General features: G+C 47.8%; 1 protein-coding gene across 1 annotated transcript in view; it reads right to left on the bottom strand.

The window, feature by feature from the left end:
- The window catches only part of COL4A6 (collagen type IV alpha 6 chain), a 169685-nt gene that overhangs the window by 112103 nt on the left and 36999 nt on the right, over nt 1-20583 (bottom strand). The window contains exon 4 of the mRNA XM_078875979.1: nt 12817-12897. Coding sequence (XP_078732105.1) covers nt 12817-12897 — 81 coding nt within the window. The remainder of the gene's footprint in view (nt 1-12816; nt 12898-20583) is intronic.

The raw sequence follows: 20583 nt of genomic DNA, 5'->3' as shown, positions 1-20583 counted from the left end.
ATTTTGCGCTATTGGTATTTAGAGAGGTAAGTGATTGCGTTTTGTCACCGGGGCTGCTGGGTGGGTGGGTGGTCTGCCGAAAATGTTTTCACCGGCTGAGTGGTCCATGGTGCGAAAAAGTTTAAGAGGAACATTCGTGTTTACGTTGAGCTTTTGTTAAAAGCACGGGGCGTTGGGGGGCGGGGAATTCGTGGACACTGCCACAGCACAGCGCTGTGTGCGGTAATAACACCGCAGCACTGTTGCAACATTCCAAAATCCAAATAATTGGACATACGCACTGCTCATTTTCCCAAGAAATCTACCGCTTTGCATTAGGGATGTTTGACCATACTTCACCACACCGTGGTGGGGGGGGGGGAGCGTGCCGGGAGTGCAGAACAGAATGGGTTTCTACGCACTGGCCTTTCCTGCACACGACTCCCACTACGGCCGTCCTTGGCGCATCGGAGTCACCCGTCCAAAATGAGGCACCTACCGTTTTGGGTAAAATGCGGCTTCAATTGGATAAAGTCGATTTGCCTGATGCGCACACGCGAAACTCCAACGTGGATGGGAAAAAAAAAATCTGTCTGAAGACGCTTGATGCCCTTGCCATGTTATGCGCAGCAATACCTCATCCAGAAAAGTTGCCAAATTACGTCTCTCTGGATTGCAGTTCGAACTGGTTGACATGCTACGTCCAAGTAAAAAAAGGCACTTCGTTATTATACTGCCCCTGAAATGTGCATTCAAATGCGTGGAACTGCTCGCAAACGATTGCAAGGCCCAGTCAGGTCCTTGGAATGACGGTCACTCCCGATGGAATTTCACGAGGCCTCCAACGAGGCGGGAAGCTGACAGATCACCGTCGGTGGCCTTGCATTGCCACGAGGAAGGGGCGAGGAGTGGAGGTCGTCTACGCAAGAGGTCGATTGACGGCCTAACGGAGCAGGACTTTAAATAAGATGAGCCTCTAAGCCTACAGGCAAGCGAACTCCGTGGCCTGTGACTGAAGGAAAAGCAGAGAGTGAGAAATTTCACAAGGCACTCATAAAGCGTTATTACTCGATGCGACTGAAGATAAACCCAATTTTTTTTATTCAATTTGATTCCTCCCACTTTTTTGCGACGATCTAGAGCTTACTTGCACATGTACCTAAGTATGTTCGGTCACCTCGTGCTCTCATATTACATTTTCACTGTTTGTTTTTAAATCGAGTGTGTTTCATTTGCCACCGCCATTTACCTCTTTGTTAGTTGTGCAATACTTCCCAAGGACCATTCTGTCCTCGTTCTCTGCCGGATTGATTGTTTTTTTGTCCTCGACTCGTTGCCGCTGTGTTCACGCACGAAGGGTCTCCCTTTGTAAAACAGCCGGGCATCCGGCTAAATGGGGACCATCCGTGTAACAAAAAACAAAATAAACTCAAATGATGTGTTTCAGTGAGTGTGACAAGCTGCTTCTCACGAGCCAATGTTTGCACTGTGAAGCGTTTGCTTGTCATGAGGGGAGGGGCGTTCACAGATACATGTTTTTAAAAACCTATCCGTTTATATTTCACTGAATGAGCTTTTTATAACCACATTTCCCCAAAACTGTCAAAATGCATCATTAGCCCTGAGCGCCACGTCCCAATGCATCGTAGCAATTCCCAGTGTGTTTTCCTTGGATAGGAATGAGACCACTTTAAGCATAAACATTGGAAAGGTGAAATATTTCAACGGCCCAGAAATGTACTATCTCCGCCGTACTCAACTCAAGCGAGTAAAAGCTTGCCTAAGTGCCTCGTGACCGAGCCAAAGCATGCCGTGGATATCATTAACCGCAACCCTGAGGTTATAAAAAGTTCAACATTTCCCTCGAAAAGCCCCGAACCGATTTTGCCTTCGCTATTTGTAGTTTTCAAGGAAATCAATATCCGCTTGAAAATATGGCAGTTTGCTCGCGCGCAAAGCAATCTCACTGATGTCTAACCCAGAGCTCTTGTAACGTGTCATCATCACCTCTTGTTTCTCTGGCTTGGCAGGTTCCCAGCAACGCATCCAAATGTCTTATTGACTCCGACACTGATAAGACAGAGTTGGTCTGCATACAAACAGTGATGTTAAGCGAAGCACGTGCTGGGAACACGTAAGTGTATGTTTGGAAAGTGTTGCGTTAATATGATTTGGGAAATTAATACGTGATGCTTTGTGCCCTTACCGCAACCGATCAATACTGCATTTACAGGTCAGCTGCAGGCCACGTGTTGCCACCACATGACTGCAACTCTTAATTAAATTACATCGTGAACGAGGTATGAATCAAGCACGACTGCACCTTACAATAATCCGCACGTGGAGGTAACACATAACTGCTTTGAAACAGAGTTTACAACCACAGTTGTGTAAATGCATGCCATCAGGGGGTATAACGATGCACAGGTTCGTAAATTATGTTTGTCTCCCACCCTCCCCCCCCCGGGCAATATTTTCACGACTCTGCTATCAGCTCGCTGCGTCGTCAATTGAAGAATTTCATTCGGAGGTCTTGCAGAGCGGCGCCTTGCTCCGTGTGAAGAGATCGGTCCGTGGAAGTGGATATCACGGAACTGCTGCTGATATCTCTTCAAGTGACCCTTGACCCACACTAGGGGGGCAGCACTTTCCCACCCGCCCTGCTACTAAGAGTATATGTTCATTACGTAACACACACTGATATTCTCAAAACTGGAAGTTGGCCAAAACAAGTGCAAACTTAAACGATACACGTGTTTTTGTGCAGTCATGCCAAGTAAATCCTTCATCAATTCAAATGTGCAATGGAATTATTATAATTACAAAGCGGCAGCAATTAATTTCTCACGATTAACGCCTGCAATGTTCTCAAAAGAACGTGGCGGAATCCTGTTCTGAGGTGTCTGGTCCTCGGTCCGAAGGCAAGTCCACACCCAAGCGATCCAGAAGCGCAGCCAAAGTTTATATCGCTGGATTTCCAGGTGAACCATCGGAGATGTCCGGCGAGGTTGCATGCAAAAAGAGTTACGCAATTGCAGGCGATTGGCGGCGAAGCTGTCGTTAACGATAAACGATGCCACTCACGCGCGCTTTCATCCAGGGGGGCAGAGAGGGGTCAACTTCAGTTTACGCCACCACTGTAATCAAGATGAAAATTAGCCATCTTAATTGTTATAGGTGCCCAATTCCTGTAGCTCTGGCCCAAAGTAACAAGCCCCCCCCCCCCCCGAAGCCAGTGATTGACAGCGAGTTGGATCTGCGGAGACCGTGCGGCAGGGAAAGTCAACGCGGAATAATGAGAGGTGCTGTGCTTCAAGTAAACCCTGGATATATGTGTGCGTGTATGGTCAACTTATTTGACACTGTACGCAGCCAACCGTGCTAAAATGTATGTGGGCAGACCCTTGAACTACTTGTGGGGGTGGTGGTCTCTGCTTTTGCTTGGGCTAAGCACCACCATTGAGAGCCACCAACAAAATGTTTTGGAGGCCCGGGGTAAAATGCCAGACGAGACTGCCCTGGCCCTTCCTAAGGTCCCCTCAGATCTGAAGCCCCCCTCAGATCTGAGGCCCCCCCCCCCCGACCTTCTCTCTCTCTCTACGACCCTGCTCCTTGCACCTGGAATGCCGTGCAGTCACAGCTGTCAACCCGTATCTCGGAGTACCTCGAGGCATTAGCTGAATTATTGTGAGGGCCCCCCACCCCCTTGCATATCTGGCTGTTGTTTTTGCTGGCTCCCGTTTCAGTGCCGTGGTGAATAGGCCAGTAACTGTGGTCTTCCAGGCCACAAGTTCTTGAATTCTGTTCACTGTGATGTTTCAGCCGGTGTCAGTCTTGGGGCTTATCCGGTCATCTTTACTGAGTTGTGGTTGTTGTTTTTTTACATCAAACCTCTCTACTACTCTTCCTCATCCTCCTTCTCACAGATTTCCAGCAGAGGTCTGCTGCTATAATGTTTGTTGACTTAACAGCTGGTTTATTTGTGCAGGGATGGACGGCTGAGATGCAACATCACATTCACAGTGGGGGGGGGGGGGGGATCATGGTGGGAGGGAAGGCGGTGGGGGGGGGTGCCGATTGCTTGAGGAGGTCTCTATGGTTGTGAACCGTGGCAATTGCATCGGAAAGGAAGACTTTTTTTTATTACGCGTGCCACATGTTCAAAAATTTTCGTGAAAGTAACCAATGGCCGGTTCACGTCTTAAAGAAGATATTTAGTCTTTCTTTAATCATCATGTATTGCCTGCGATGGCAGAACGATCAGAAGCATGGGATTGAAAACAAATGGAACGAAGTTGAAGAGTGCACGGGAGAAGCATCTGGACCGGCATTACGTGGAGAAACTGGAAGAGCACGTGGATCGGAGAACATACACACGTTAGAAACGATCGTATCGGCTCTTGAGAAAAGTGAGCGGGCTTGGGCAGGACGCGTCGCCAGGTGAGACGATGGCTGGTGTTCGAGACTAAATGATGCAGTGGCAGCCAAATGATGGGAACGCGCCCCCAAAAGAGTGATGACGACAACAAAGTTCATCCACTGTGAGGATGGAAAAATCAGCTCATGTGCAGGGACAAGAGCCACTGTGGCGAGGTTGTTAGAATTGGTGAATACATGTGGGGAGGCTTTGTTTCATTAAAGGATACTTGATGGCGGGTGATGATGATGTTGTTGGTTCAGACGTGGTAGTTCAACTAGTTGGCCTGTGGCTGCATATGCGGCACGAAAGCCATGCTGCTACTGCCTACAGCACGTATTGGATTCTACGCTTTCATTACCTTAACCCAACAAGGGAAGTTCGTCCTCTGTAGGCCCAACCCCTTCCTATTTATGCGCAACGCTCTTACTCTGTAGGCTCCACCCTTTCCCGATTAGGCCCCCACCTCTTCCTCTTTAGGCTCTGCACCTTTCCTTTTTAGGACCCGCCCCCTTCTCCTTTAGGTCCCGCCTCTTCCTGTTCAGGCACCACCCCTTACGCTGGACACAGAGTTGGGCTTGCTTGGGAAGTGGTGGGGGTTGTGGAAGGTGGGGGGTGGGGCGGCGGGGGGAGTGGGCGTGCCCACAGCAGTGATAGGTGGGGGCATGAGGGGTAGGGGTCTACCGACTTCACGACGACCACCACAATCCCTCTGAGAGAAATGGAATAGTACGCGACAGTACGGCTAAGTGCAACAATAAAATAGCGGTGCTGAAAACCAAGGCACTGTAGTAGAAGGCTTTGCGGCAATGAGGGATGTTCCAACATTTTTGCTGCTGTCTTGTGCCCCGACGAGAGTTCAAATTTTGTTTCTCCAAATGTTACTACCATCGTGATCTTGGCCCGATTCATAACCCCCCCCCCCGCCCCCGTTAAGGGAACGGTCAGTGAAAGAGAACGGCCCGTGGAAGTGGATATCGCAGAATGACTTCTGAGATCCCTTCAAGTGACATTTCTCTCACACCTTTCACACAGATATAAATGTTTTCCACATGGCAAACATTTATATCTGTGTGAGCTGGAAATTTCCGAATTAAGTGATTATTTTTTTACTTATTTATTCACGATGGTTTTTTTTATGTCCAGTCCACACTGACCAGACCGAAACCATCAGCTCGCTTAACCCGAGAGCGTAGATTTGAACCCAGGAAGTCAATGGTGCCGGCTCCGCTTTCTGACCTATGATCCACCCAGATAAAAGTGCCTGTCCCTTGCTTAAAATAGTTTTTTGCCTCTCTATCCCCCCGATTTACTTCTCATTGCTATCGCCAATCAGAACAGGCTTGGCTCACCAGGCCGGGCCCAACGCTCCCAAGTTCCCACGGCAGCTGGGTCAAACTTGATCCCACGGCATCCCGGCCTTCGCCATCGCTGGTTCTCCTTCACAAGCCGGGCTACGTGATTTTTACCCAACGCTGGTGCAACTTGAGATGACACCGGGCCAACACGGAAATGAGCCACACACATACTGTCATGTCACTTAGTACTTACTTCCTTGGAGACGTTAATATTGAAAACCCATCGTGATAAAGTTACTCCCCCACCCCCCCCCCCCCAAAAAGATAGATATTAAACAGAAATAGTTTAATCAATGGTGCCATTAAACTCTAAAGATTGCGTCAGTTTAATTTGCAACACACTCATTGTGTGTTGAGGTGCATTATGGGTAAAATCATATAGACGTAGAACTCAGTTCTGTCTCCAAATATAAAGACAATCATTTTTTAGTCCATCGACTAATTGGCGTTGCAGATCAATATTATCCAGCAGCAGAATTTTGTTAAACAAGCCTGACTGCTGATGAAACCGAGACAGTCGAAACCAGTCCAGATTGTTGCTTGCTTAAACAAATGCTATGAGAGATAACATTTGTCTGGAAGGGCACCAGAGGAGCTTTCTATAGCGGAGGCTCTTCCAAAAGGGTCGCAGGCTTTACTAAGACACGTTTAATTCAGACCCCTGAGTGAAAGAGTAGGCCGAACACCCTCTAGCGGGGATCTACAGGCCTCGCTCTAGTCAAAACCCGTCCGCCAGCAGTCGCGTGAGCGAGCAGTCGTAAGGGCTGCGCGTTTATTTACCTCTACACACGACCCCTGACCTCTGGGCCCCACCTCCCATGCCTAAGCAGGGTCCACTTCTGCCGTCACGGTTTGCTCGACCTGCGGGGGCCAGGGTTTCCCTGGTGGGGATGAGTGAAGGACGATGCTTTGCTGGCGTGAGGCCGACCTCCCAGGTCGTGGATGTGAGCATGTCGTCGTGAAAAAAAATGCGGACCAAGTGTTTTGGGCTTTTGTTGTTGTTGCCGCTCATCAAGCACTCACCAATTCACTCCAGTCACTCGCTCACCGGTAGTCAGTCAACTCCTTGCCGCTTTTGTATCGCTGCTTCCGTGGTTATTGTTACCGTGGACTTCACTCACGGATGTCCCCCCGCCTACGTTGAGGATTTGCTCTACCAGACTTGACGGCGTCGTCTCATCCATGCCGCGATCAACCGCCACACTGCAGGTCACCCCCCAATTAGCACGGTTGGCTCTGTATGGCGCGAAACAAGTTCAACATATATATATACGGCAGCAACACACGCACGCACGCACACACCCACTCACCACACTGGAGGTCACAGACAATGGCCCTTCATGGCAGAGAGATGAGAAACTACCACCATATAACTGTCCATAATAGAGGTTTATGGGTTACATTGCATAAGTATAAATGTGTCGTTAAACCCGCCACCACCCGACACAGCCAATTAGTAAGGTTTGTCACGTAAACAGAACGTGCCAATTCGTTACAACACACCGGTGTACTGTGTTGGGTCGTGGCGGGATTAATGACACATTTATATTTACGCGATCTAATCCAAAAAAACCTCAATTATGGATAATATTGGTCACAAAAGCTGTGTTAAACTGACCATATAACTGTTCAACTGCGATGCTGCCGGTCGAAACACTCTCGCTCCTTCCCCTCGCCACTGCTCCCAATTTGGAATTCCCTCCCATCGTCTCACACCGAAGTATGTGTACATTCAGCTCATTTCAACGAAACGCGGTCACCATCGCCTCCGCTACACCTTGAGTGCCGCTGCTCGTTGCTGGCCCGCTTGGCCTTCTGGGCTTGTGCTCGCGCCAAAGCCGCGAACAAAATAATGAGGCAACGGTGGTTTACTCCCTGCCTGTGTGGCCTCTCTCTCGCTTCCGTTGCGCGACCGCACACCTGCTCCGTGAGCAGGACGCGACGCGGCTTTCAGCGGCTTTCATCTCGGCTGGTGTTGACGTCGTCTCCGGTAAAAATGCCTTCATCCCCGCAGCACACGAGAGCGGGTTTTGTTTGGGTGTCGTCAAAATGCCCTTGAAAACCGTCTCTAAAACACCGCAGACCGCACACCCTACCACCACCACCACCACCACGAAACAAACAAAAACACCGAACCCGGCTGACAAAAGGCTAATGATGAAACAAATTGCTCACGTGAGTTAAAGACACTGGCAAAGTCTTGTCCTAAGATGACGACGGTTCCGCACACCGAACAGTGCACACGTAGCGGTCGCGTCCGCGGGACGCACCATCACTTTAATCGAATCGTCCGATTGGCCGTTGAGACGGGGAGTGCTTGAGGTGATTTAATGGAAAATTCTAACTGCACCGCAGAAGATGGATGCCCCTTTGCGGTGACATGCCGATCCATCAGGGAACACCCAGCCTAGGTATTTCAGTGAGCTTAGTAAAAAAAAAACTAAAATATTTTTTTTATTTCATGAGGTAAGGTGCACTGAGCTATATAGCTGCATTTCAGAAGCGACTTGGCTATGGCAAATGATAGCTCAACGAAGTGGCTTGTCACGTGGAAATTTCATCGCCGCCAAACACTAAACGCACATCGATTCTAAACGTGGAGGGGGACAACGGGAGGACCCGGAGAAAAATCCACGCGACAAAGGGGAGAACACGCAAAGTCCAAATATACAAACCCACGACATCCATGCTGGTAGGAAGAGATAGGTATTTCAGTGCGCTAAGCTAGGCTTGCAGGTAAAGGTTAGAATTTCAGGAGACTTAAATCATGCTGGTACAGGTAAATTATGCCAAGATACACATTTATTGCTGTGTCTTGCTGTCAAATATTATGACTGCTCTACACGAGCTCATGCATGAACACATATTATTGACAGTGTATGTAATATAAACACGAAAACATAATTTATTATAAGCAAATATTTTTCATACCTTGAGTGAAATGTCTCTAAGCAAGAACTGTGTGCACCACTTCTCGATAAAACGCGATGCATGTTTTACGTTTCTTGTGTATATTTACCTTACGCGCATATTTGTGTGTTCACCAAGCAAACAAAAAAGTGGTTGTCGGGATTTTCGAGTTGGGCAAACGTTTGGAAATCTCAGCAAAGGATCGACGCGTGCCTAAGGCGGGTGGCCGTTTCGAGTGGCCATGAAGACGCCGCAAGGATATTCGTCGGTAAAGCGACGCGGTAATTTTAGAAAGCAGGTAATTATTTTTCTTGACTAAGATTTTTCCCTGACCTCATCGAAGAAACAGGGGGGGCGCTTGAAAGACCACGCCCATCAGCGTGCGGAGATCATTCTCGTGTTCCTTCGCGGTTTTCCCAAATTGATCTTTTTCCAAAACGCGAGCCAAAGGAAATCCACCGCAGAACCCAATTACTCCGGTGGTGAAGTCACGCACGCAAACAGTATACACGAATTATATTAACATCGATGGATCGTGGGAGATGGCGGTTAAGTTTAGAAAGCCTTCATCCAACAGTTCATGACTCTGGCTGACAATGATTTATATATTGGCATATATTTTGGATTTTTTTACACTTGATGTCTACTCAAAGTAACCTATTCACATGCAAATTTAACAGCGTTTAAGTTGCGAACTTTATTTTTTTTTTAAGTCATGGTTTTATCAGTCTCACATTTTTTATAGCAATCTATAAGTAAGTCACAATCTCTCAAACCTCCAACCTCCCGTTCCCCCCCCCCCACCATCTCTCTACTCTGCAGGAGTCCCATTGCCTAAAGCATCAGCGTGCTGTATCTATTTATTAGGCAGCGGTAATGACAAATTTGTTGAGGTTTAAACAAATAAAAATAATTCGTGCTGGTGCATGGCTGCCAAAAGAGCCGCATAATTTTATGCTTCAATAAAGTCACGCTCGATTTGAAGTTAACAAAAATGCCAACCGGTTCCCAGGCTGTCTCGAACTCATAACACTATGTAATGTCGCTATTCTCACAAGTACATTCACTCAACAGTTACTTAAAACATTTCTTTTTTTACAAAAACTGCATTGATTATGCATGCCCACGTTGCTGTTGCTTTTGTCGTTGTTGCAATCTTTGGCAACATGTTCAGGAATGTCAATGTCGAGGTCCGCTGGCCATGGCAAGAGGGCTTCAGCAGTGAGAGAGTTCGTTCTACAATTGAAGAAGCGCACACTGGCGGTTTACTCTACGGTCCATTGTCTGGGTTGTATGTGGATTGCCTTTAATTCCCTATTGATGGAGATGTGTACATCGGCCTGTTGCTGATGTTCTTGATGTGACAGATGGTTCCACCGGTGTCTTCGAGCAGGAATGTCACAGCCATTATATTGTTGTTCGACAGCTGTGTGTTTTCCTGGTGGCAAGTACAAATCTAGTCACTTATTGAGATAATCTATCCATCTAAAATTCAGTTTTCTGTCACGCATCTGCCCGGCACTGCACATTTTAACCCAAAATCGCTGTGCCTCTGTGACCCAGCCGATGAATAATGTTCATGTGTTCAGCGATTGCTGGACCGAGTGGGATTCTGGGTATCATCTGCATTTGCCAGCTGGATAGATTACTGGACCAAAACTGAAGGCCTCATCGCCCAAAGGATCTTGAGCTCACAAATCGGATTTTTTATTGCCATGTCTTGTTTTCCAACATTCTTACCCGCTCTACATGAGCCTATGCATATTATTTACAGTGTATGTAATATAAACACGGACACAGAAATGATGAAAATTCATATTTTTTTCCACTGTAAGTGAAACGCGTTTTCCAAGCATGCTCTACCTTTCCACGTAACATTAAACGTGTGCGATGTTTATTTTGGATGTTTACAAATCACGCATCTGTGTCCTGCAAGCGAGACGCAGGCTCGTGGGGATCTTCCGGGTCAGATCGCTGGACCGAGAGAGAGTCTGGGTTTAAACCTTTGTGAATTTCCGCATTCTCTAGATTATCGGATGAACCTCCCCCCCCCATATTTTAAGCAAAACTTGGGGGTGCATCTTATAATCCGGTAGGTATGTGCGTGCGTGTTTATATGCACAACCATATTTGTGTAACTTTATTGACGCCGGGCACGACTCTGGGGTGCGTCGTATTTTCTGGAGCGTCTTGCACTCCAGCGAATACGGTGCCAGATATTCACCCCCGACCTCACCTCCCTGGAATCGTTTGAAAAGCACCTGTGACATTAGCCATGTGACCTGTGACCTGGAGCGGTGGGTCTCCAAAAGGCCGAATCATTACATAGGCAAGGCCTCTGCCGGCCGCCACGCGGGAGATGCCCACAAGTTGCCAACCGGAAAATATTGAGAGAATACCCAGCGATGCTTCGCACAGATGCACAGTGTTAACGCACACCGCGAGCACACGCCAATTAATAAACCTTCATCGACCGCACAAACGACCGAAAATGGAACATTTGTTATTAAGGGGGCCAATTTAAACAAGCTTTTGGGTGACTGCCGTATACAGGCGGGGGGTTGTGTTACTTGCCACGAGTAAGATAATGCGCGGTCTCTCTCCGACACACGTCTCTTTACTGTCAACACAGTGCCTGCATTCAACAGGCAACGTGTGAATTGGATCTCCTGCTACCGTGATCATTGAGCCGGCCGTCTGCCATGTGTTCTACTCGGTTGAGTTGCGGTTTCGATGCGGCGACGCTCAATACGGGTCGAACGGCCGGGGACCATCCAGCACAGATGTCACTCACTCGTTCCCTAAGTATGCGTCCGAGCGAGCGGCTGAAGTTGGTTCGTTTGGGAGCGGCGCGTCCTCTGTGTTGATCGCATTGGGGACTCGCGTCCAGTTAATTTGGCAACGTCACAGTCAAGCAGTCAAAATTAGCCTCATGATACAAAACTGGGCGTCGGAAAACAGTCATATTTTTTTTTCTAATCGGGGTGTAGGATGCGATGTCCAACGCTTGCCATCCACTCTATTTCTCTCTGGCTTCTTCATTTGTGTGCCATAAAGGAGGGCCATTGTCCCGAAACGTCAGCTGTTATACATTTTTACCATTTAAGGCCACACACACATGTACACAGTGTTGTTACTGGTGAACGTGTTGATTTGTCCCCCATTATGATACATGTATTGATGTGCAGCCCCTCTTGTCGTTACGGGGCATCCGATGCTGCGGGGGTTGTGCGGGGTTTTATTTGACCATACTTCACCATGCCGGTTGGTGCGGTTCGGTGAAAGGTGGAGAGCGTAGATCGCAGCAGCATAGAAATGCAGCGCAACATTTGATTTTTCTACACTGCTGAGGAATCGTGAAGGAGACTCGCGAAGGACATGAGTTATAAAGACTTGGGAAAACTACAAGCGAGAACCGCTCATGAAGATGACGGACACTCGTCAAGACGAACAGTGAACCATGCTGTTGAAGAACTCTCGTTGAGTAGATTACTCAGGAACACGGATGAGGAGGACTCGAATGTCGATGCAAAGAGATGATCCCCAAAATCCAAACGAAAATCCAAAAATGGGATCACCCCATCATGCCAAGAGGTATGGGAGCACGAAATTTAGAGCCGGGCTATATGATGATTATCAGACCAAATCAATTACTCCAGGTGTTACAAAACTTATAGGGGGGGGGGGGGGGAACAACCTCGCCTCTGTTCTCACATGTGCCGCTGGATGGGAGGTGATGGGCGTGGTTTGTTGACGTCATCGCCATCGGCAGTCTCGCCACGTTGGGCGTGGCCTGTAGCAGGGGGGGGGGTTTCCTGCCTTCGTGTGGTCCATTTTTAAATGTTGGACGCGTAATCGACGACACAAGGAGGTAGTTGATCGAGTTTTTTGTTCATTGCTTGACATCCTTAAGTTTTCAAGTTTAATTCGTATCACCAGGCGAGAACACTCAAGATGTATGTCTGTACGTTGAACTTGTTTTGCACCTTATGTAGCGAAACGTGCTAATAGAAGATGTCGGGGGAAGGACCAATGACTTCATCGACTAATCATCCCAGCTCTGCGTTAGCGAGCAGGTACCGTGTTTGGATGGCGAAGGCACGTTAGAGGGAGAGACACAGAGAGGGGGAGGTGGAGGGCGCTGGAACTCACCCTCGACCCCTTCTCTGGGAAGCACTTGCAGCCGCCGGAGCAGTCGCGCCCGTTGCACGGTCCGTTGTACACCTTGTTACCCTGCGCACACGCGGGAACGGGCAGACACGGGCACGCGGACACGTCATCATCACCGCCGTGCTCATCCATGCCACCGCCGCAACCGCCGTCATAGACCGTCGCGCAAACTCCGGTCATCCTCGCAGCGGCGGCTGTTGGCGAACCATCGGGCAAAGACGGTGGTCACCGCATCATCGCGCGCTTTCGGACGCGCTTCTGCGGCCGTCTGGAACGCTCTTCCTTCCGATATTAGAAAGCCACTGAAGCTAAGCACTTTTAAATCTATAGTTCCGTTGTCCTTCCACGGTTGGCTATGTACGGTGCGAAAGAAGTTCAACGCACAATACATCATCACATCATCAATCCACCATGGCACCTTCGTCATCGTCAACAACAACATCATCATCATCATCATCACCGCTTTCAATTCAGCACGCAAGTGGCCCAACTGTTCCAAATGACTTCACGGGGCTATTCATCGTCCACCGTGAAGCGGGCGGCGCGTAACAGAATCACCGTGGGCCGTGCCGAGGTACGGCCGCAATGTGGGCGGCACCTCGACCCCCCCCCCCTACCCGAACACGTTGGCACGATCAAGTGTTGCGAAAGTTTCACACTTGCTCTAGTCCCAATGTAACAGTGACCATTATTGTGTTGCGACAGTTGCAGACAGATTGAGTACCAGCAAGTTTAATACCAACAATGGTATAATGGAGCGATTTTTTTAAATCTCCGTAATTTATTTTTTTGCCCACAGCGAAATGATTTAAATTTCATCAAAGCACAGTCATAACTCGATATTCCTATCATCTAAAAAGGCATGTGGTTCTCCTTTTTGATTTTGTAAATGCCGCAAATTCCTTTCTTTGTTCGGAACTGTCTTTTATTTACCCATCCAGAAGGGCAAATGTGGTTGTGGTTGTGCAGTCAAAGAGTTAACACGGACACGGAAAGAATTGCCCAACCAGCCCAAAGGTCAGCCTTCCTCGGGAATGTATATTTATATGCAAAATGACATTTGGCAGTTGTAAATGTTGTCAATACCTGCGTCGGCTCCGTACTGCTCTGACCACTCGAGCATGTATACAACCTTGAGAGGTGAAAAACCCTCCAAGTATCCAGTATGGTGGCATGACCCTGGTAATCTCCCTATGACCCGGGATAAATTCCGAACCTTTCCTTGCCATGTGTCTATCTGGCCAAGGGTTTAGTCCCTAAATCACTTCTTCTTAAAAGGAGTACCTGGTATCACGTCTCAGCATCGCGAGTAGAATGCCCTTAGTTTACCCGGGAAAGCCTTTTCCGAGTCCTGAGAGTTGTTTTCACAAGCCTTCTTGTGTTTGAGATGCTGGGCCAAATCCATGAATGTGTGTTTAGCTTTTGCTAGGAAACCGGATCGAAACTCGGAAAAAATCCCACGACTGGATGCCTTACGTTTGCTGTAACTATCTCCTGGGCACCTGCTGAAACAAAAAAGGCGCTGAGGAGTGATGCTGGCCACATAAATGGTCCTAATATGCGGTGCATTATCCCACAACTTACACTATTTTTTATTTTTATTTAACCAGGTAAGGCCCTCTGAGCTACTTAGCTATTTTTCAGAAGCGTCCTGGCCACAAATGATAGCTCAACGAAGTAGCTTGTCACGTGCAAATGTATAACAGCCAAATACTCTAAACGCGTGATGTTGATTCTAAATGTGGAGGGGGAAACCGGAGGACCCAGAGAAAAATCCACACGACCACGGGGAAAGCACGCAAACTCCAAATATACAGCAGGCGTCAGGGTAGGGATCGAACCCATGACCTCCTGCATACCAGGCGAGGGAGCTAACATCTGGCCACCGTCAGACATTCTCTGTCCTCCGCTCGATGGAGATATCCCCTAATTCCATCCGTCATGGTCTTGTGATGCTGGATAGGTAATTATATAAAGGATACACAGCAGGGCTCCTTGCCTGTGTGTCTGTGTGTGTGTATATTTACATTCATGCAGTGGTAATTTAGTGGTTAGCACACAGTGCTATGAATCCAGCGTGCAGAGTTCGATTCCCACTCACGAACAATAACAGTGATGAACATATAAACTGGTCCTACGCCTAGCCTAAGCTGACGCAGCCGTAAATGAGTCCCAGGTGCAGTGTGTAAACTTCAGCACTGGGGAGACAAAGGTGGCTGGGCGTAACGTTGGCCACCCACACTTATCGTATGCCCTGCCTGCCTTCATAGGTGCTCGCTAACAACAATTGCCCTAACAGTCTATGTTAGGCTATATGGGGGACTTTCGTCTTTTTTGCGTAAGATAAATGTGCACGCCAAAGCTCAAGTCTTGGCGTAGTGATAATGGTTGTGATTTCAAATGTCACCGTGGAGGGAATGAGATGGTACAGAGTGGCCAAAGTAAACACCATTATCAGTTGTAAACATTACTTGGGCGAAACAAATACAAATAAAACAAGCCCAGTGTGCGATTCAAAGTCAGCAGATTAATAGACAGGCTGCTAAAAAACCAAATTCACTTCATTGCTTTTCTCAGGCGGAGCGCGTCGACCAAGCGAGCCCAATCTGGCAGCCGCGGCGTTTCCCACTCCTGCCTCCCCCATGATGAAGCAGTCCCCCGGCACGACGAGCCAAACCTCCCCCCCCCCCACCTTGACGTCGGCCGACCACAGCCCCACATCATTTCCCCCAAAGCACGGCGGCGCGATGGCCAGGCAGCGCGTTGCACGCGCGCGCCCACCGCCGTCTGCACACCGCTGACCTTTGAACTTTGGCTCACAACTGTTTATGCCATCGACTCGTTGGGCCACCCAGCAACAGGCCACTTCACCCGATATATAAAAAAAAACTTCAGTCTCTCCCCATTCATCGTCAACATCTTTCGATGCCTACCAACGCTGGCTCGGGGTTGCGCAAAATGCCATGGGCGGGGGGGGGGCATTGCAGCCATCTGCCAGCATTCAAAGTTCACACGTCCCGTCATCTGCCCGTTGATGAAAATTGCATTGGCATCTACGACGGGCACTCTGTTATTGAGCCGATAACGTCACAGGGATAATAAGAGAGTGTGGCTTGGTTTGGAGGAAGCAGGGTCGAGGTGAGTTTTGGAGGAATGGTTGATGGAGCAGGGATGGCAGGGATCACACGGATGATTTGGACCTTTAGGGATCATGGTTTATCACGGGAAATGCGTAGGATTTTTTTAACCATAACCTGTAAAAAAAGGTTCTGCATTGGCTACCGTTAAGGGCTTCAGTGGCAAAGACTACAGTAGAACTCATATTAGCACGGTTGACTACGTACGGCACGAAAGAAGTTCAACACACGTACATAAAACGCATGCGTAGGTACAGAATCCACTTTGTTCCATTGGCGAATTGCAACTGGGTTTACATTGATCTTTCTGTTGTTGCGTCCGTCCGTTTTTTTGTTTTTACCATGACCAAAAGCCTCCGGACACAACGTTCCGCTACTGCGCGGAGGAGACGAGGCTTTGAGCGGCGGAGAATGTTCCACTTGTCACGGAGGTTCGCGGTAGAATCCCGGCGTCCGCCCTGGTCAACGAAGCGCCCGCTGCTACAATGCAAACGGCGTGCACCATCCGCTTTTGCAGCGGACACTTTGCAGAAAAGTGGAGGCCGCTATCGCAGCCGGCGTCAATTTCCACATTTTTGTAAGTTTACCTGAAAATGTATTGGGGGGGCCGGGGGGAAAAACCAGATTGCAACATCTCTCCCCCCTGCTGTAAACTACTGCAAACGATACTCAGCTGTGAAGCATATTGCCTGAGCGATGGCCGAGTGTCATTAGAGTGGCACGGACAGCGAATGTACCGCTGACTTGATTTGATTTGGTGTGGGAAGCAGCTCGCAGTTTGGTTTACGTTCCCCCCCCCAAGTGCCCTACAACGGCGAGTGATGAAAGAATGACTCTATTGCCGTTTTGCTCCTCGGCTTGAGAAGCTTTGTGATTTTTAAGAAGTCAAAACATTACGAAGGCCAGACCCGAAAGAGTCAGCTTAGAAAAAAATCCAAGATGGTATGTTAACTTGTAATTCAATGAGGCATGCATTCTTGAAGGTCATCCTTGCTAATCCAATAATGTGGGTTCTTTATTTGTGACCAGGTAGGAATCAAGTCATAGATAAACCAAAATGTTGTTAAAAAGAGACCTGGGTAACAAACCAAATGCACGGGTTAGCGTACTGCACTCTAAACCCGGCTACCTGAGTTCGATTACTGCTCACGGCTATCATCGGTGGCGAGTGATATCCGAACCGGTGATAGCATCCCCAACTTCACCAACCCACAGTGACCAAATTATGTGGCGATACTGCCGCGTATGCAGTTGTGCACAAGCATAATTAACAAAAAAAAACACTCAGCACACTCGTCAATACTTCCATAAAAGGAAAAGTATACAATAGGCGACGTTTGTGGCCACTCGCCCTTCTTCATAGCACGTAGAGATGCCACACTCAGCCAGCGTGGGGAAGTATGGTCAAACGACCCCCATAACCGAAACAATGTGGAGGGAGGGGGCCTTCATCCAGCAGCGGATTGACCAAGGGCTGTAAACATCAGCAGACTAGGAAAACAAATTGGACACAGCACATCCACACAAAATGTCCCAGATGAACTTAGGAAGGAGGCTAGATGCAGAGAGACTGCCGTTAATGTGTTATTCTTGTATTATTTTACATCTGTTACATTTGATCAGTTCCCCAAGTTGCCCATAAAGATTTCTTTTACTTGTCCAAGAGAAACCAAAACAGTTACCATCGTGCTCGGATGTCACGAATTCAAGGCATTCAAGATGGGGGGGGGGGGCAGGGGGTGTTTGCCTATGTTAGATGTTCGAGGACACATCTGACATTTAAGTCAGGATTGCCCACGTGATAATCTTCGCTTGGCACTACGATTATAGCATCAAAAGACAAAGAGGTATCTGTGCAGACGTGGTAAATACATTCCTCTCGATGGTTAGGAGTCTTTATTTCCATTTACAAGGCTATCTTTTGTGAGGAAATTGTATGGGAAAAATTGTGTTTTGACCCCTTGCTTTTTAAAAAAGGGAAACCGTCATGCCAGCTACAAAATAAAAAACTGTTATATTCGAGTTGCTAATCCCCAGAACACACTGTGTCTGCATTTTACGATGTATGATAGGGTATCGCAAAAAGTGTTTCCAATCGCTGTTTCTGGGGTTCCGCGTCTGGTGATGGAGTCATCAAATTATCGCCGATTTAATTTGGCAGAAGCAAAAACAGCAGAACAAGCCACAGACGGCGATGTGTCATCGTCGCGATGGAACAATTTCTTTGGAGATTTTTTTCCAAACACGCGTAACACAATCGCGTTGGCAAGCCGACGCTCCAATTAATTCCCGTTCTCATAAATCCCAACCAGATTTATTTCACAAGTCGCCCAGCGGGAATTGAGACCACAAGTGTGGGCCACTGAGCATTGCGCCGGGTTCGCGTTACAAGTTGTCGCAATGTGGCGAGACTACGACACATCGTACGATACGAGGGTCCATGGTAATCGTACCATCCGTTCAGAAAAAAGAAATATTGGCATGACCGTTGGTCATTACATTTTTTGCACGTATTTGTATTTCATGGCAAATATATGTTGAATGAAAGTTGAAAATAAACTGGTATTATCCATTAAATTAATGCTTTGTAAAATATTTTCTGCTGTTAAATGACAGCGTGGCGATTAAATGATGCATCATTGCAGTGGTCCATGAAATTATATTTAGTTTTTGTGTAACTGACAACATGCGCCTTAATAAGCACTGCAGATTATAATGATTATATAGAGTCGTGGAAAGGCTTGGGTTGAGTGAATGGCAGTTGTAGAACATTTAGTCCGTCTGAACATTCGTGATCACATGTTCTGGTGAGTCTAGTCCATCACGAATGTGCGCTGATCAAACAGAGTGCAACTCTGTTTTATGTCTGTTGAAAACTGACTTTAAGGATGGAGTCTCAAACATCTGCTGCCGGAAACCGGGCCCAGTTCTCTGACCCCGAGGCCCCGGTGAAGCTGCCCTGGCCGTATCGCCGGACAAGGTTGTGTGCAAGGATACAGCAGAACGGTCGCCATGGGCTCTGGATCGTAGCCGGCGTAAAATTGGGGTTCCATTGAAGTTGGTACAGCCGCTCGGCAAGACAGGACGGAGCTGATCGATGCAGACTCTTGCAGATGAGCTGGCATAGTTTGTAAACAATCCTAAATTCTTATGTTTTTTCGGTAAAGTCACATAGGTAAAATTTTTAAATTAATAAAAGTAAAATAAAAATCACGAAGTTTCTCTACGTTTATTAATGTAAAATTTTTACCTACGTGATTTTACCGAAAAAACCTAAGAATATTTATCCTTGCAGTCACGAAAGCTTCAAATCTAAAACAATCCTATGTTTGATAGGTAGCCAATGTAACTCGTCCCGTATCACAGTCAATCAGCTAACCTTATCATAGAACAAAAAGTGAAAATACAATTATAAAGTTATGGGAAATGATATCAGGGCAATCGTCATATCGCAGCGGATTTTGGCTAGCCATCGAACAAAGATGTCTACCGGCCGTTTGGAATGCTCTTTCTTCCGATATTATGAAGCCACTGGAGCTATGCACTTTTAAACCATCTAGATTGAAAACTCTTTTATTTCCAACTGCTTTTTGTTCTTAATTTGTCCTTCCCCCGCACCTTCCATTAGCATGGTTGGCTACGTACGGTGCAAAAGAAGTTCAACATACATACATAAAAGACTCGCACAGAGACCCACAGTTTGTTGTCGTTCCCCCGTACCTCTGATACGCACGTTTGGCTACATGTGGTGCAAAATAAGTGCAACGTACATACAAAGACTCACACAGAGAGAGACCCACAGTTTGGTGGCCTTCCCCAGCACCTCCCATTAGCACGGTTGATTGTGTACGGTGCGAAAGAAGTTCACCACTCATACGTACATATCTTGAAAGTGGATCTATCAAAAAGCATCTTGAAAAGTGATGTCGCAGCAGCCTTAGCTCACGCTCGTCGACTGGAATTCCCTTCCATCGTCCATTTTTCAAAAGCTCTTGCTCTCTTCGAGAGACGTGTCAACTCTTTACGCGACGACAAATTCGATCGTACTTCTGGGGCCCGCGCTCGAAACTGCCTGCTGGGTCACCAGACCATCGTCTCGTGGGACTCGGCCGAGCGGTCCAGCGTTCGTCCGCTCATTGCACACGTCCACGGTTCTCGTTCAGCGGCCGCCGCTGGTTACTGCTACGGGAGGACTATGGGAGTATCAAGTATAAAAAAACCACAGAAAAACTACACAGTCAGCGGATGTAAAAGATCCCCGTGACGTCGTTCGGAAGAGAAGGCCATCGTTTGCCGGCGTCACGGCCCAAATTGAGCAAAACATTTTTTATTCGCACACGGCAAATTATGGAATATACGTAACAATCATCTCCACCTACTGCGACAACTTGGCAGGACCCCCCCCCCTCCCACTAAAAGAGTCATGTGACTCGGTGAGGCTTTCGTGGGTGTACAAGCGTGATAGCAGTAATGATGATAATGTGAGTTGTCCCACAATGCAAATCTCTAGACACGTTCAACCCTCTGAGCACAGCTTGCATCCGCGCACAAAAGCCCCAAGCACATTTTCTCACAATTTGTCCCTCCTGTTACTGCCATATATTTTATTTGG

Source organism: Lampetra fluviatilis, chromosome 43 (genome assembly GCF_964198595.1).
Source record: "Lampetra fluviatilis chromosome 43, kcLamFluv1.1, whole genome shotgun sequence".
Classification (NCBI taxonomy): domain Eukaryota; kingdom Metazoa; phylum Chordata; class Hyperoartia; order Petromyzontiformes; family Petromyzontidae; genus Lampetra; species Lampetra fluviatilis.
Note: the sequence above shows the minus strand (reverse complement) of the source record. Positions and strands in the feature narration are given on the sequence as shown.